General features: G+C 46.1%; 1 protein-coding gene across 1 annotated transcript; it reads left to right on the top strand.

Moving 5' to 3' along the window:
- Positions 1-1,877: 1,877 nt before the first annotated feature.
- Positions 1,878-2,786, top strand: LOC128263987 (activity-regulated cytoskeleton-associated protein-like). Its single transcript, XM_052999271.1, has 2 exons — positions 1,878-2,170; positions 2,267-2,786. Exons 1-2 carry the CDS (start codon positions 1,878-1,880, stop codon positions 2,784-2,786), a joined length of 813 nt encoding a protein of 270 aa, XP_052855231.1.
- Positions 2,787-17,992: the final 15,206 nt, after the last annotated feature.

Raw genomic sequence — 17,992 nt, 5'->3', positions numbered from 1 at the left:
CTAGTCTTTTGTGGAAGATGGGATGGTCACCAGCGCTCACCGAGAAACTTGTGCTGGAAATTGAAGACACTGAAATCCGGGGGTGAAGTTGGCTCCGGTGAATGTTGAGTTTTTCCCTCCCTGTTGTAGTTGTGGATTTTTGTTTGAGGTGTCATTGTGTGTTGTGGATGCGCAGCCGGTTCAAAACTATAAAAAAATTAAAAGATAAATATAAGTAAAAGTAGAGATAGATTAGAAAAAGTTGATGAGCAAGTATTTTTTAAGGTCAAAGGGGAAAATGGTAGACAGGACTCCTCCGCCAGGGAATCCTCGGAAGGAGCAACAAGAAGGAGACGATGACAGCTGGAATTTGCCAGTAGCATCGAAGGTCCTGCCATCAGAAATCACATCGGCTGTCAATGTGGCCTTAGCCCAGGCTCAGGAGACGCAACGAGGAGGAATGATGGAGTCCATAAGCCGATCTTTGCAAGAGGAGATCCGGCGCGGGTTTATGGAAATGATGATTGCCGTTACCGAGGCAATGGGACCATTGAAGCAGCAAGTAGAGTTGCTACAGATGCAGGAGGTAGCGAAGGACGGAAGTGATAGCAGGCATAGCAGCCGGCAGGACGAGAAGGACAGGAGGAGCACTGGAACTAAGTCAAAATATTCCACAGGCGTACCTCCAGCTTCGCAGCATGCACAACGTCCGCAATCCCTAGATGAAAATCAGTATTCCGCGCAGAACGAACCCATCCAGAGATCTCCTACATTCGAGGACGGTCGAGCCTTGCGTCAGCAAGCGGAAAGGGATTCCGAGGGTAGATTTACGAGGTGGGGACGAGTTGAAAAGTGAGAGATATACTTCGATGGAGACCCAAACAAAATGATGGTGGAAGATTTTGTTTTCCGGGTCGAGTTTCTTCGAAGGCAAAGTCGGTGTTCCTGGGATGAGGTCCTCGACAATTTTCATCACCTGGTCAGGGGCAAAGCGGCCGAGTGGTATTGGCAATTTGTTCGTGAGCGACCGCCCGAGGTTTGGGAAGATCTGAAGGACGAAATTGTGGCCAGATTTCGAGGCGTCGGTGGTGAGTTTGAGCGGCTACGCGCTCTCCATGAACGGCAACAAAGACCTGGGGAATCAGTCGAGGATTATTTCGGAGCCATGAGGCGATTATCAACCAGACTTACCCAACCCATGTCGGAGTCCGACATGATCCGGGTGATTAAGAAAAGACTCGCTGAGGATATCGCTCGGTATGTTTACGCAGTCAGGGTACGAAGCGTGGAGCAGCTTCGCGAAGAATGCTTGGAAGTGGAAGACACTTTTGTCAGACGAGAGCCCAGGCCAGCATACCGCCCGTCGCAGAAGTTTTCGTCCTCTGGAAAGAGAGTCGAAGAAATCGTACCGGAACCGGAGTCGCAGGACAAGGAAGAAGAGGTGATTTAGAGGCGGCTCACCTGTTGACCAAGCAGAGGATGTGTTGTTGGAACTGGATTTCGCGATTGTGTGGCCAAGGAACGCAGAATATTTTGCTACCGTTGTGGGAAACCGGAACACTTTACTCCGACATGTCCGAATTGTTCGGAAAACGGCCGACCAAGCGTGACGAAAGCAGGCGAGCAACGCTTGGGCCAGAAACCTGCGTGGAAGTAGATGATAAGGGAGAAGAAAATTATCAACATATTATTAATAAACAAAATAGATTAGGGATTAATAAATTAAGATTTCTACCAGCCGAGGAAAGAATGAAAATATATATTGAAGTACGAAACAGGATTTTCGACGCCAGACAACTTGAAGGTATGCGAGGAGTCAGCCGCAGGCTTCTAAAGACCCGTTCCCGTTTTAAGAAGAGGCGACAAACGCTGTCGTTAAGATTGCCGTTACCGAGGCAATGGGACCATTGAAGCAACAAGTAGAGTTGCTACAGATGCAGGAGGTAGCGAAGGACGGAAGTGATAGCAGGCATAGCAGCCGTCAGGACGAGAAGGACAGGAGGAGCACTGGAACTAAGTCAAAATATTCCACAGGCGTACCTCCAGCTTCGCAGCATGCACAACGTCCGCAATCCCTAGATGAAAATCAGTATTCCGCGCAGAGCGAACCCATCCAGAGATCTCCTACATTCGAGGACGGTCGAGCCTTGCGTCAGCAAGCGGAAAGGGATTCCGAGGGTAGATTTACGAGGTGGGGACGAGTTGAAAAGTGAGAGATATACTTCGATGGAGACCCAAACAAAATGATGGTGGAAGATTTTGTTTTCCGGGTCGAGTTTCTTCGAAGGCAAAGTCGGTGTTCCTGGGATGAGGTCCTCGACAATTTTCATCACCTGGTCAGGGGCAAAGCGGCCGAGTGGTATTGGCAATTTGTTCGTGAGCGACCGCCCGAGGTTTGGGAATATCTGAAGGACGAAATTGTGGCCAGATTTCGAGGCGTCGGTGGTGAGTTTGAGCGGCTACGCGCTCTCCATGAACGGCAACAAAGACCTGGGGAATCAGTCGAGGATTATTTCGGAGCCATGAGGCGATTATCAACCAGACTTACCCAACCCATGTCGGAGTCCGACATGATCCGGGTGATTAAGAAAAGACTCGCTGAGGATATCGCTCGGTATGTTTACGCAGTCAGGGTACGAAGCGTGGAGCAGCTTCGCGAAGAATGCTTGGAAGTGGAAGACACTTTTGTCAGACGAGAGCCCAGGCCAGCATACCGCCCGTCGCAGAAGTTTTCGTCCTCTGGAAAGAGAGTCGAAGAAATCGTACCGGAACCGGAGTCGCAGGACAAGGAAGAAGAGGTGATTTAGAGGCGGCTCACCTGTTGACCAAGCAGAGGATGTGTTGTTGGAACTGGATTTCGCGATTGTGTGGCCAAGGAACGCAGAATATTTTGCTACCGTTGTGGGAAACCGGAACACTTTACTCCGACATGTCCGAATTGTTCGGAAAACGGCCGACCAAGCGTGACGAAAGCAGGCGAGCAACGCTTGGGCCAGAAACCTGCGTGGAAGTAGATGATAAGGGAGAAGAAAATTATCAACATATTATTAATAAACAAAATAGATTAGGGATTAATAAATTAAGATTTCTACCAGCCGAGAAAAGAATGAAAATATATATTGAAGTACGAAACAGGATTTTCGACGCCAGACAACTTGAAGGTATGCGAGGAGTCAGCCGCAGGCTTCTAAAGACCCGTTCCCGTTTTAAGAAGAGGCGACAAACGCTGTCGTTAAGATTGCCGTTACCGAGGCAATGGGACCATTGAAGCAACAAGTAGAGTTGCTACAGATGTAGGAGGTAGCGAAGGACGGAAGTGATAGCAGGCATAGCAGCCGTCAGGACGAGAAGGACAGGAGGAGCACTGGAACTAAGTCAAAATATTCCACAGGCGTACCTCCAGCTTCGCAGCATGCACAACGTCCGCAATCCCTAGATGAAAATCAGTATTCCGCGCAGAACGAACCCATCCAGAGATCTCCTACATTCGAGGACGGTCGAGCCTTGCGTCAGCAAGCGGAAAGGGATTCCGAGGGTAGATTTACGAGGTGGGGACGAGTTGAAAAGTGAGAGATATACTTCGATGGAGACCCAAACAAAATGATGGTGGAAGATTTTGTTTTCCGGGTCGAGTTTCTTCGAAGGCAAAGTCGGTGTTCCTGGGATGAGGTCCTCGACAATTTTCATCACCTGGTCAGGGGCAAAGCGGCCGAGTGGTATTGGCAATTTGTTCGTGAGCGACCGCCCGAGGTTTGGGAAGATCTGAAGGACGAAATTGTGGCCAGATTTCGAGGCGTCGGTGGTGAGTTTGAGCGGCTACGCGCTCTCCATGAACGGCAACAAAGACCTGGGGAATCAGTCGAGGATTATTTCGGAGCCATGAGGCGATTATCAACCAGACTTACCCAACCCATGTCGGAGTCCGACATGATCCGGGTGATTAAGAAAAGACTCGCTGAGGATATCGCTCGGTATGTTTACGCAGTCAGGGTACGAAGCGTGGAGCAGCTTCGCGAAGAATGCTTGGAAGTGGAAGACACTTTTGTCAGACGAGAGCCCAGGCCAGCATACCGCCCGTCGCAGAAGTTTTCGTCCTCTGGAAAGAGAGTCGAAGAAATCGTACCGGAACCGGAGTCGCAGGACAAGGAAGAAGAGGTGATTTAGAGGCGGCTCACCTGTTGACCAAGCAGAGGATGTGTTGTTGGAACTGGATTTCGCGATTGTGTGGCCAAGGAACGCAGAATATTTTGCTACCGTTGTGAAAAACCGGAACACTTTACTCCGACATGTCCGAATTGTTCGGAAAACGGCCGACCAAGCGTGACGAAAGCAGGCGAGCAACGCTTGGGCCAGAAACCTGCGTGGAAGTAGATGATAAGGGAGAAGAAAATTATCAACATATTATTAATAAACAAAATAGATTAGGGATTAATAAATTAAGATTTCTACCAGCCGAGGAAAGAATGAAAATATATATTGAAGTACGAAACAGGATTTTCGACGCCAGACAACTTGAAGGTATGCGAGGAGTCAGCCGCAGGCTTCTAAAGACCCGTTCCCGTTTTAAGAAGAGGCGACAAACGCTGTCGTTAAGATTGCCGTTACCGAGGCAATGGGACCATTGAAGCAACAAGTAGAGTTGCTACAGATGCAGGAGGTAGCGAAGGACGGAAGTGATAGCAGGCATAGCAGCCGTCAGGACGAGAAGGACAGGAGGAGCACTGGAACTAAGTCAAAATATTCCACAGGCGTACCTCCAGCTTCGCAGCATGCACAACGTCCGCAATCCCTAGATGAAAATCAGTATTCCGCGCAGAACGAACCCATCCAGAGATCTCCTACATTCGAGGACGGTCGAGCCTTGCGTCAGCAAGCGGAAAGGGATTCCGAGGGTAGATTTACGAGGTGGGGACGAGTTGAAAAGTGAGAGATATACTTCGATGGAGACCCAAACAAAATGATGGTGGAAGATTTTGTTTTCCGGGTCGAGTTTCTTCGAAGGCAAAGTCGGTGTTCCTGGGATGAGGTCCTCGACAATTTTCATCACCTGGTCAGGGGCAAAGCGGCCGAGTGGTATTGGCAATTTGTTCGTGAGCGACCGCCCGAGGTTTGGGAAGATCTGAAGGACGAAATTGTGGCCAGATTTCGAGGCGTCGGTGGTGAGTTTGAGCGGCTACGCGCTCTCCATGAACGGCAACAAAGACCTGGGGAATCAGTCGAGGATTATTTCGGAGCCATGAGGCGATTATCTACCAGACTTACCCAACCCTCCTACCCAAGCTTCCGGTTGGATATAAGGGGATTGTAAAGGACATTCTCTTCTACATATGCCCGTATTTGGAACAATCGATGTACTTGGGGATCGATTTCTGGAGATCTTTTGAGTTGGCTCCGAAGAAGCCGGGCTAGGAACGACAGCAGCAGAACAGCACCATATCCAGTTGGTGGAGGGCGCAGTACCGTTTAAGGATCGTTGTTACCCGCTATCACCAGCGATGCAGGAAGTGGTCTGGAAAGAAGTAGACAAAATGCTAGAGCTAGGGGTTATAGAGGTTAGTGACAGTCCGTGGAGCAATAGAACAACGGTCGTGCGAAAGCCAGATAAAAACAGATTCTGCTTGGACGCGCGGAAACTTAACCAACTCACCGTAAAGGACGCCTACCCTCTCCCGAGCATCGAAGGCATATTGTCTAGGATCGACCAGACATATTATATATCTAGCGTCGATCTTAAATTTGCGTTCTGGCAAATAAAATTGAAACCGGAAAGCCGGAAGTATACCGCTTTCATAGTAGCCGGACGTCCACTTTACCAATTCGTGATGATGCCCTTCGGCCTCTGCAATGCTGCCAAAGATTATGCCGACTGATGGACCAAGTCATTCCGACACAACTACGATCAAACGGATTTGTCTATCTGGACGATCTTCTGGTGATAGCTCCTGACTTCCAGACGCATCTGCGATATCTCCGTTTGGTAGCACAATGCCTGAAACGAGCAAATTTGACGATAGGGTTAAAGTAGTCTAAATTTTGTTTCAAATCTTTAAAATACCTTGCGTTTATCATTGGGGGTGGGAAGCTGCAGATGGATCCAGAAAGAGTCTTGGCCATACAGAAGATTCCTGATCCGAAGAACGTAAAGGAGTTACGAAGCTTCCTAGGTACAGCAGGGTGGTACAGACGATTCATAAAAAACTTTGCATCCATTGCAGCACCTCTAACTGACGCCCTCAAGAAACATCTAAGGGGCAAGTTTTCATTGACTCCGGACTGTCGAGGCCATACAGCACTTAAAGATGGCGCTAGCTACAGCCCCAGTATTAGTCCATGCTGATTTTAAACGTCCATTCTTTATCCAATGCGACGCCTCTAACTATGGAGTTGGAGCAGTATTGTTCCAGTTGGACGACGAAAATTCAGAACGTCCCGTAGCTTTCTTCTCTTCCAAGCTGAATAAACATCAGATTTTGTATTCCGTAACTTAGGCCTTACGTGGAGCTGATGCCGTTTACTGTGATCACGGACCACGCAAGCTTAAAATGGCTAAAGTCCCTCAAGGATCTAAACGGACGTTTGGCAAGGTGGTCTTTAAGGCTTCAGAGTTTCAACTTTAAAATTGAGCATCGCAAGGGAACTGAAAACGTGGTTGCTGACATTGATTCCAGATGACATTGGATTCCAGACGACAGAATTCGAGTCCGCGGAATACCAAGAATTAAGACCAAGTAGAAAGCTCAATTTGGAAGTTGTGGATCCCGGCAGGAATAACATCTACACTAATAGCGAACGCGCACGAGGATCACAAAGCTGCACACGGGGGGATGAAGAAGACACTTCATCGTCTAAAACGTCATTTCTACTGCTCGGCTATGACGACACAAGTGCGGGAGTATGTCCGGAATTGCACCAAATGCAAGGAATCAAAACCACCAAATTATCGTTGTCAAGTTGGAATTGGTCAAGAAGTAGTCACGGAACGGCCGTTTCAGAAGATCTATATAGCTTTTCTTGGAAAGTATCCCAGGTCCAAAAAGGGACAGGCATATATATTTGTTGTTGTAGATCATTTTACGAAATTTACCTTTTTAAAAGCGATGAAATGTTGGTAAAGTGGTCGAATTCCTAGTGCACGAGGTGTTTTACAAATTTGGCGTACCTGAGGTGATTCACTCCGACAATGGGAAACAGTTCGTGTCAAAAATATTCCAAGACATGATCACGGCATACGGCATTCATCACATGCGTACCGCTGTATATTCACCACAGAGCAACGCAGCCGAGAGGGTAAATCGGACCATTCTAGCTGCAATTAGAACGTATTTAGAAAATGATCATCGAGACTGGGACCTATACTTACCGGAAATTGAAGTGTCGATCCGTGATTCCGTGCATGAGGCCACGGGTGTAGCACCGTTCTTTGCAGTATTTGGAAACTGCTACAAACTGGCAAGAAAACTGCAGTCTTTGACAGAACATCAAATAACGACGCTGGATCCAGTAGATAAGCGCCAACTTATCCGCGATCACATTCGGAAAAATCTTCATCAGGCATATGAACGCAGCAGTCAGCGCTATAACAAACGGGCTCGAGTTTTCCATGCCAAGCCTGGCCAGAAAATCTACAGACGCAATTTCACTCAGATCAATTTTGGAAAGATGTACAATGCCAAGTTTGCTCGAAAATATGTGAAATGCCGAGTCGTACGTCCGATAGGGAACAATGCTTACGAATTGGAGGATCTGGGGGGAAGCCTGTTGGGATTTTCCAGGCAAAAGAGCTAAAAATGTAAATATAAATAGTGGATGTAGCTGTACACGTACACACGCATACTTACATATATACCTGGGTAGCAAAACAAGAGTCTAGTGGGTGTAGGCTTACGCTGGGCACAAAAGGCAAATGGAGCAATTGGGGGCAAGGCAGGATAGCAACGTTGTTGTTTTGATTATTAAAAACACTATAGGCACAATTTCACGGCAAGTCAATCTTTCAATGTTTACAAATAATTCGCTTCGGCCGGCATTCTCGCGAATTTTTGTGTGGTGTTGCAATTGAAAGCTATCGATAGGGGAATATCGCCCTAGGAGATGGCAGTGTGACCAGTTTTTCAAAGGTTGGCAGGGCCAAGAAAGGGAGAGGAAGTGTGGAAAGTAAGAGGCGCTCTGGTGGACGATCAGGAAAGAGAACCTTAATCCGCTCTTAGATTCCACCACCTCCCCTGGCCCAGAAGTATCTCCACCCACACCAAACCATGAGGAACTGCACCCACACCGATAGCTGAATTAGAGCAGAGCGGCTACGTGATGCAAATGATTCCGTTGGCGAAAAACCGAGAAAGGGATCAGAAAAAAAAATCGGGTGATGCTGGTGCTGGGCAGAGGGTATATATAGGGCTGAATGGGATCAGGCCACCACGAGTTCCCAAAAATTTTTACAGCAGTGGTCCGAGAAATTTGTAGTGAAAAATAAAATATAAAATTAAAAGTAAGTTAGATGATGGGGTAGTGGCCATCAATCTTAAGTGTAGTATCAAGATAAAATAATATACATCTTCAGGAAGGGAAAACGGGACGAGTTTGGACGACGTAAACAGGACAGGCAGCCGGGACCGGGAAAACAAGGCACCGTCAACGAAAAAGTAAATCCGTTCCAAAGAAAAAAATATAAAATAAAAAAAAAGGGAAAGTAAATCTAAAATTTTCCGGTTAGGGTCACCGTTGGCGAACTAAATTAATAAATAAATGAAATAAAGGTAAATTATACGATATCTGGACCACGTGCCACCGGCTCCGGGCCGGACCACGACAGGAAGATTTATTCCTTTAATCTATACCTAAAACCCGTTGATTTCACCGCACCACACTGGCACGGAATTTTTTTGTTGAATTTTTTCTTGTCAACTATAAAAACATTATTGCTCTACAATAAGTTAAAATATGAACGCAGCATTGATGAAAGACTTAAAATAGTTTTTAAGTATATTAAATTAAAATACTCCCTCTTAATATTATTTAAAATTTCGTCCCAATAATTTAAATAAAATTCGTTCGTCCACCTTAATCTAAATTTATATGTTAATTTATTGAATTATTTATGCACCACTAAACTTATATATACCTCATGCATATATCATATATTGTTTATTAACATATTTCTATATAGAAAATTTCTAAATATTATAAGTAGTACTTGTAAGTAAAAGGAATTTGATATAATCAAAATTTAGGGAAACAAGAAAAGAATATACATTTATATTAACAAAACAAAACCTTATGTAAATTTGCGGAGGTCTCGCAGCAGTCAGGATGTAAATTAACGAGTAAAGTAAATAACCTACACAACTATATGCGAATGTAGAAAAAATAAAAGTCTCATGTTAATAAGTTTAGAAACCCCGAGATAAAAAGATCTCAATATTAAACCCCTGGTTGGAGCTCCAAATAGGTAGGGTAATTTAATTGTATAATTATGAATTAATCAATATTTATATATTCGTATGTGGGTCAACAATGGTGTATTTAAAATTTGAATCAATTTCAAAGGAAGTGTTATCGTATGAATTTGGCATCGCAGCTGTAGCAAGGGGAAGCAAATAAATGAGATAAGTTACCTGAAGATATAATGCAAGAAATGAAGATGAATGTTTATGGTTAATAATAAAATTGTAACGTGAGGATGATGTGCTAAGTGTTCGTCTATGGGGAGGGGGAAATGAGACTGACCCTGGAGTAGGCTGACGGTAGCCAGCGGAAGAGAGATTTGGCGAAGTATGCATGCCGGATCTCAGGTAGGGTGGGGGTGTCGGAGTACATCACCTAAACTCCAATTTGTCCAGCGCAAGTAAAGTTTCCAGTAACGTCCAATGTGTATCATTATTTATCTTATTTTTGTTTGCATTTTATTTTTGTTTACATTTGATCTTGTTATGATGTCGTCGGACTGAGATGGCCGATCAGCTGGGCTATTGTGCGGACTGAGGGCTGGGAAGAACCCCACCTCGAGATGGACTGGCTAGCCGGCCTTGCCCCATCGAAAAACCTGTTCGTAAAAACCACGTCGTCCGTGGAGGACTAATTAGCCTGCACCTGACCAGCAGCATCAGAGATCCGTGGCAGCCGCATCAGCGATCAGCAGCAGCATCAGCCGCAGCAGCGATCAGCAGCAGCATCAGTCGCAGCAGCGGCAGACTCCAACAGCGGCATCACAGCATTCAGCAACTGCCTCCGTGACGTCCACATACGGGGATTTCCTTGGTGAGTCCGTTCCGGGAACGAATACCCGCGCTGACTACATGGTCATCTCTGGGACCACTGACGCACTGCCTCCGGACCTTTCTGGCACAAAGGCTGAGCTATCCTCCGGACCATTTGGTTCCGAGCGGATTCGCGCTAGTTTTCGCCGCTAGAGGTCACTTCCTTCTTGCTGCAGCGTCGACCATAACCAACGTTTGACTGTGCCATAAATAAATTGTAATCATTAATTTACAAAATCATACAGGCAAAAACATAGCCAAAAACTCACTTTGAATTCTAATCTGGAATTAGAGGCTTTATTCCGCACCCTAGCTGCGCGTCCAACTCTGTCTTAATTGAGTCGCGAAATCTAACGACGTATGGGATTTATTTAGCATACTTACCTTTACAGCACGTCCTTTCTTTTCCCCTGGAGCTCCTCAAATTGATGCCGTATAATTTATATCCGTGGCGATTTTGCCGAACACATTTGATGGTGTCTAAAAATCTTCCTTGAGTTGTTGCCGTTTTAACCACTTCTGATCTTTGCGACGGTCTAGGATCGGCCTTAAGTGTTTCTAACGAGAAGAGTAGTTTATAATAACCTCAATGTATTTTATAATTAATCTTACCCAAAATTAAATGTAAACAATCTGCCGAAATGTTTGTGTGAGTTACCTTGGGCGGGGAGATGAGCCGATCCTAGTCCACTAGGATGGAAGGGTGGGTGCGTTTTGGAAAGGACACCAAAGCCACCAATTTTGTCCAATTGTCAGTTTTTTTAATGTAAATAAATCTTTGTTTTGTTTTGATTTGCGATATTGATGGTAATCGTCAAGTTAGTGACGTGAGACGTTCGATGAGTCGGAATCGATTGTTCGGACTGCAGAGCATTGGGGGTACTCTGCACTTGGTCTCCGTGGTTTGCCGGCACTAGCCACCGGGAAAGATGCAATTCCATAACAATCGCTGCATTCCTATGGTTGGCTGGTTAGCAAATTGTTTCCTAGCGATGGAACCGCACATGGCTTGGTGGGCACCATGGTAAGATCTTCAGACCCGTCTTCCTCTCCCGCGGTTGCTAGCCGTTAACTCTGAAGGACGTACTAAAGGCATTTGATGACTACGGGCTCCCATTTCGAATTTAAAAAGAGCTTTTAGCAATCGTTTTTGCGTGTGAAAGGTTTCACTTTTATATCTATGGTAGAGAATATTTTGTAGAAAGTGATCACACGGCTCTGGAAGTCTAAGTAAGCCGTGACATTGACTCAGTAACATGTCAGTTGCAGACTGTTTATCCCAAGCTCTACTACCGGATGAATCAGACATCCCAGAACTGGCCAATTTTGTTCATATAATGCAGCAGCCTGTTTCCCGGAAGAAAATTATGCATGCTATCTTAGGGTTTTGAAGAACGCTGAAAACTATTGGAAAAAAAATTTAATTAGTGTAACGAACTGATTTTCATGGTTTATCCGCTCGCTACGAATGTCGTGCGGCTAGCTCAGAAGATGTAAGTGTTCGTCCCACCAAATTTATATAAACGTCACCGCCCTATTGAAAGGGCGCAGAAAGATTGGGAATATACGAAGTGCTTTTATCCGCCGACTTGACCCTCGGCCGGGGTTTTGTGTTGACAATGGAGAAATCCGTCGTCGGTTCCTTCCCACGTTGAACGTCTGTGCTTGCTGCGAAGTGGTGTCTCCCTCGCCGGTTTCGCTCGTGATGCCTTTTGTTGCCTTTGGCTCGGCGGGATTACAGGGCTTAGGGATGCATCCCCGTTCCCAGACTAGGGTGAACAGGCACTGTGCTCTCAAGGCGTACGCCTTTCGCAGCCGCAGCCTCCTGTCCCTTGCTCTGTCCCGGCCGGTTGCACAGGACGTCGGCTCAGGCGTACGCCGGAAGTCGCCAACGCAGTCCCTGGGACGCTTTTTACCACGTCCACGGTTTTACCGTTCGGCATTTCGCCCTCTGCGCACGGCATCAAAATCAGGGTCCGAAGTCCGGTGCCGTCCCGTTACTTCCTTCTGCCTACGGCCATTTGCTGCTCTCTTTTATTGCTGTCCCTCTCGGACTCTCCCTATCCTTGTCTGGTGCTCAGGGCACCACTCTCTCTCGCCGCACTTCCGTTACTATGGGCGAATTCGCCGCGTAACTGGTAACTGGTAGGCTACTGCTTGCATACGCTTACTCTGCTTGCTTTCCAACTTGTGGGGAGTTATTCAACTTCGGGAACGAAAAAAAAAACTTGCTTGTTCTCTGCCTTGGTATACTCTACACTCTGACGTCTTTCCCTCGACGTGTCTTCTCCTCGTACTTGTTCTAACTTATATCCTTCTAGCCGTCTCGTTCTTCTAAATGTTTCCCACGACGCTCACAGCTTCTTCTTGAGTTCCACAGCGCCGATATTCCATCCAGATTTTGAAAGTCCCGCCCCAGACGTTTCCCCATAGACTTTTGAATTCCTGCCCAAACGTTTCCCCATAGACTTTTGAACTCCCGCCCCAGACGTTTCCCCATAGACTTTTGAATTCCTGCCCCAGACGTTTCCCCCGTTAACTTTCTGGATTTCCGTGCTTTGTCCTCTCCGTTGGATGGTCACTCTACGTCGTGCTGATATCGGTGTTATCGAAATTGTCCAGTGTGACTTTCCGTTGTATGGTCACTCTCCGCCAAGCCGATCGGTCTGCAGCTGTCATCGTCGTGTACTCTCCGTGTGCCGATATTTCCAGTATTTTCTGCCCACCGATCGACACTATCGTACCGTGCCAATCGGCCGCTATAAATCGGAGCGCCCCCATCCCTTGTTTATAGTGATTTCGCACAATGATATGGCAATTTCCTATCGATTTGTTGTTTATTTATTGTCTCTTTCCTTCAAAGCTTGGCCCAGGATTGCAGAGTTGACCTTTCCTTCCCTGGGGCCGGGGTCAATGACCCTGCTAGGTTCATCACTCTCTTGCGGCGTTCTGCATTTAGTTGGCTAGTGGTTAGTATCCCTGCGAATCCGGTTTTCATGTATAACTCTCTTTTCAGATTGCCGGCTCAGCTGTAGTGCATTTTATGTGTGTGTGTGTGTTTTTTTTTAATTGTGTGCGCGTCATTATCGTGTTTCCCGGCTTGGCATGCTACGGTAAAGCTCTCGAGCTGTACCGTCTCCCCTCTTTCCTCGGGAAAACAAAGAGTCTGCCGACGCTACGGATTGTTGTTGGGCTGCGGTCTTTTCGGTTTCTTGTCCTGTGCATCACCTTATTCTACGCGGCGTATCAACGGATGACTCTGGCTTCATGCCCGACGAAGAATTTGTTTGCCTCGTTGTCTGGGTCACTCTGCATCCTTGTGTCCTGCATACTATAAAGACTCTGGTGTATGCCCGACGTTATAGCCTTTTTTTTTTTTTGTTGCTTGCTCGTTTTGTCCTGCGTTCTATAAAGACTCTGGTATTTGCCCGACGCTATAGTTCGCTCCTTTTGTCGTTGCATGCTCGTGTTATCCTTGTTTGTCTATACCGAGTTCTTGTGTTTGTTGTTTAAGCTCATTGACGTGGACGGTTCGTTCCTTTTGTGTTTCCTTGTGGCGGATTCTACATATGACTGGCGAGACGAGGTCTATCACCGTATACGGTCCGTCATATCTCGGCGCTAACTTTGCAGCGAAATCATCGGCTGCCTTCGACAAATGGTGCTCCTTCACCCAGACCGTGTCCCCTATTGTTGGATTCTACTGCCTCCTTCGTAAATTGTAACGCCCGCCTTGGTCCTGAGCAGCTTTCTCAATGTTCCGGCGCAGAATCTCCTTTATCTTATTGACCTTATCTTCAGGCGTTTCCGTCTGCTTTCCTGTGCCGATGGTTTCCCTGTCGTACAGGGCGCTGGGCAGCCGAGGCTCTCGAGCCTGCGTGAGGAAACACGGGGAGTACCCTGTTAATTCCGACGTACTTGAGTTTACTGCTAGCATAATCTCTGGCCTCTTCTCGTCCCAATTCCTCTCGTTCTGTCCCGTAAACTGAGCTATCATGGTTTTAACGGTTCGGTTTGCTCTTTCCTGCGGTGTATATGGCGCTGTGAATTGTATCTTAATGCCCATTTCGCTGAGAAATTTCTTGAATGCTCGGCTGGCAAACTTTATTCCATTGTCCGTTATTACCACCTTTGGGGCTCCGAACCTAGCGATGATTCTTTCTCGGAACGTCTTTTGAAGTGTTTCTGCCGTTGCTGTTCGCAGTGGCACCTATTCTGTCCACTTTGAAAACCTATCTATCAGCACCAGCAGCATCTGGTTACCATACTTCGATCTTGGCAATGGTCCGACAAAGTCCGCGCATACTGTTGCCCATGGTTCTTTGGGTATCTGCGTCAGCATCTTCCCAGCTGCCTGCATCTGGTTAGGTTTGTATTTAAGGCATGTTTCGCATTTTCGTGCGTGTGCTCGGGCGTCCCTATGCATTCCTGGCCAGTAATGTCGAGCCGCCAGCCTTGCTGTCGTTTTCCGACTTCCCACGTGACCAGCGGCTGGTGAGTCGTGATTCTCCTTCAGGACGGTTTCCCTCAACCGCCGTGGGAACAGAGCTTCCATGCTGCCACGTCTTCGCTGCCTGCTCTGTGGGGGATATGCCTATATAACGCGCCTCCCTCCTTGAGGTAGTCCGGAAACTTCTGTGGCTTTGTATTGATTTTCTCACACATATCTTTGACCCAGCTGCAAGCGCCCTGTGTGTCCTCCGGAGTTTCCTTGGCTTTTGGCAGAGGCTGTCTCGACAGTGCATCAGCGACAACGTTAAGCTGCCCCTTCCTGTACGATATTTCAAAATCATATTACTGCAGCTCCAGGGCCCCCCTGATATCCTTCCTAAGGGACTTTCGATGCTGTTCAACCATTTAAAAGCCATATGGTCAGTCACCACTTTAAAGTGGTAAACTTCCAAGTATGGTTTGAGCTTCCGGCTCGCCCACACCATAGACAGGCATTCTTTATCGCTGGTTGAACAGTTCTTTTTCGCGCCATTCAGGGTCCGGCTTGAATACGAAATGACCTTCTCGCCGCTTTCTGTTTCCTGCGTCAGGACTGCCCCTATACCATAATCGCTTGCGTCCGTCTGCAGTGCGAATAGTTTATAGAAATCTGGGCATGTCAGCTCCGGATCGGACACTAGCCATGCTTTCGCCTCCTCGAATGCCTGCTGGTGATCTGTAGTCCATGTCCATTTCGTGCCTTTCCGCAATATATCATTTAATGGTTTTACTATTCGAGCAAAGTCGGGCACAAATCGCCTGTACCAAGATGCTACGCCCAAGTATTGGCACAGTTCCCGGATGGTTGTGGGTGGTTCCAGCTCGGCTATGGCTGCTACTTTTTCGGGATCAGTGCCGATTCCTTGATTTGTAACGCGGTGTCCCAGGTAAAGCAGTTCGCTTCTGAAGAAATTAAATTTTTCGGGATTTATCCTGAGGTTTGCCTGCTTTAGGCGTCGGAAAACTTCTCTCAGGTTTTTTCTGTGTTCATCCAGTGTGCGTCCGAACACGATGATGTCGTCTTGGTATGCAAACGCGTGCGGTGACATCTCCGGTCCAATAACCTGATCCAGTGCTCTCTGGAAAGTCGCCGAGGCGGAGTGTAAGCCAAATGGCATTACCCCTGCTCGCCTCTCTGCGGCTGGGATCGCTGGCCATTTCCCGATCTCTGGCCCAATGTCGTAGGTGGCCTCAATAACGTGTTCTGGTGATTATAGTTGTTCGGAGTCCATTGGCGTGCTCCGTCGAAGGGCGCTTTGTGTCCTCCGTCTTCTTCGCATCTTCTACACGTCACTTGTTGTGGTTCTGTTGATTTGTTTCGCGAGAATTTGTTTTCTTGTATAAACGCTTCTCGCTCTTTCTCGAGTTCCTCATACTCGTCAGCCAGCACCATTAGAGACTCTAGATCGTAGGGAAATCTTTAGATCAGGCGTGCAGTTTTCCTTTATCAGCTCGACCGTTTCCTTTGCAGAATAGCCGAGTGGTCTCTGATCTCACTTTGAAACATCAAATTTTTTTGAATTTAAATTTGATTCTTTATTTTTTAGAAGCAGCAATGATGCCGCTCCAAAGTTTTACTGTTTTCTGATTCTTACATTATTTTTTTAATTCTAAGTAAGGCTAAGTCTCGTCGCTGCGCTGCCGACAGACGGCGGCAGAGAGACGGCTATGTATATGCTTAAGTATATGGGCCATGCTCTCTAAAGCGGGAGCGCGAGGTATACGCACATGAGGTCCGTTCGTGTTGCAATTATGCCGACGCTAGCACTTTCGGTGTGTAGTCCAAGGCATAGCGATCGGTTGATATTTCGGACACTTGGGTTTATGACCGGGACATTTTGATTATGTAAACACTGCAAAAAAGTGTTACAGTGTGTAACCTTTAAGTACTTGTGGCAGCATTGTTATTATTTTCCGCCATTGTTAAAGCGCAGCGAGTTTCGGTTTCACACCCACGAAATCCTAAACGCAACTGCCAGCGTCATCAATTCATCTTTCTGTGCTTACCACCGAACCACAATCGGCGAAAGCGAAACAACGCTGTCGCCCCTCTAAATCGGTACTTCTTAAGCGACAACATGCAAACAACCAAACTCAGCACCGTTAGAGGCTGATGCAATATTACAATAATGATGAAATTAGTCTTCTGGTGAACTTCCAGAGACTGTATACCCATACACTCATACTAAAATCCACACACTCTTATAAAAGTTTTTTCAAACATAACTTTCAGTTTTTTTATCTAAATCTATTATTTTCATTACAAATAACATCTTCCCTTTGACACAGCTCATATTTACATTATCATTAACCATTCAGGTTTCACATAATAGTATCTAATGCGCCACTCGCCATGATCAAAACTATTGTTTTGCACTTGTGCTTACATTATTGTTTCAGATTTCATTATTAACTCTTAAAAACAACTGTACTGTCTCTTTCAACAGTTCATTTTTACAGTACTGTCTCTTTCAACAATGTCTTTTTTAACTATTTCATTACTGTCTCTTTCAACAGTGTCTTTCAACTGTTTCTGAATCAACTTTTTCATTACTTTCTCTTTCAACAGTTTCTGATTCAACTTTTTCATTACTGTCTTTTTCAACAGTTTCTGTTTCAATTACATTATTTAAATCCTTATTACAACTTTCAAATTCAACTGGTATTCGAGAATTTGGCATTTTTCTTATGTCATAATGAGCATATTTAAATTTTCTATTATTTGTCAACAATCTAACAATTCAGTTATTTGAAACGACCCCTTAACCTTTGGACTTAACTTTGTTTGATGCCTCTCTTCATTTTTTTAACAATACGAAATCTCCAACCTTCCATCCAACAATTTTAGCCTTGTTTTTATCAAATTGCTCCTTGTTAAATGTTGCTGCAGCTGAAATATTTTGACCTGCTCGTGTTCTTACTTCTGCCTAGTCGACCTCTTCTACCATATCGAAGGGTGGAAGCAACTCCAACGGGCGAGCAACTTGGCCGATAAACAATTCCAAGGGGCTTGCTTTTGTCACTCGACTAACCGTACAGTTCAAGGCTAATTGAACTTCTCCTAATGCATCTTAACAAGATCGATTGCTAGTTTCAACGGCCGTTAAAAAGTTCTTTAAGGTGCTCATAATGCGTTCAACTTGACCATTGGCCCTACTTGCACCTGTCGCAATCAAGTGCAAATTAATTTTTTGTTGTGAACAAAACTCACTAAATTTAGTGCTGGCGAAACATCTGCCCTGATCCGCTATAATGCGATTTGGTAC

This window comes from Drosophila gunungcola, unplaced genomic scaffold (genome assembly GCF_025200985.1).
Source record: "Drosophila gunungcola strain Sukarami unplaced genomic scaffold, Dgunungcola_SK_2 000040F, whole genome shotgun sequence".
NCBI lineage: Eukaryota > Metazoa > Arthropoda > Insecta > Diptera > Drosophilidae > Drosophila > Drosophila gunungcola.
Note: the sequence above shows the minus strand (reverse complement) of the source record. Positions and strands in the feature narration are given on the sequence as shown.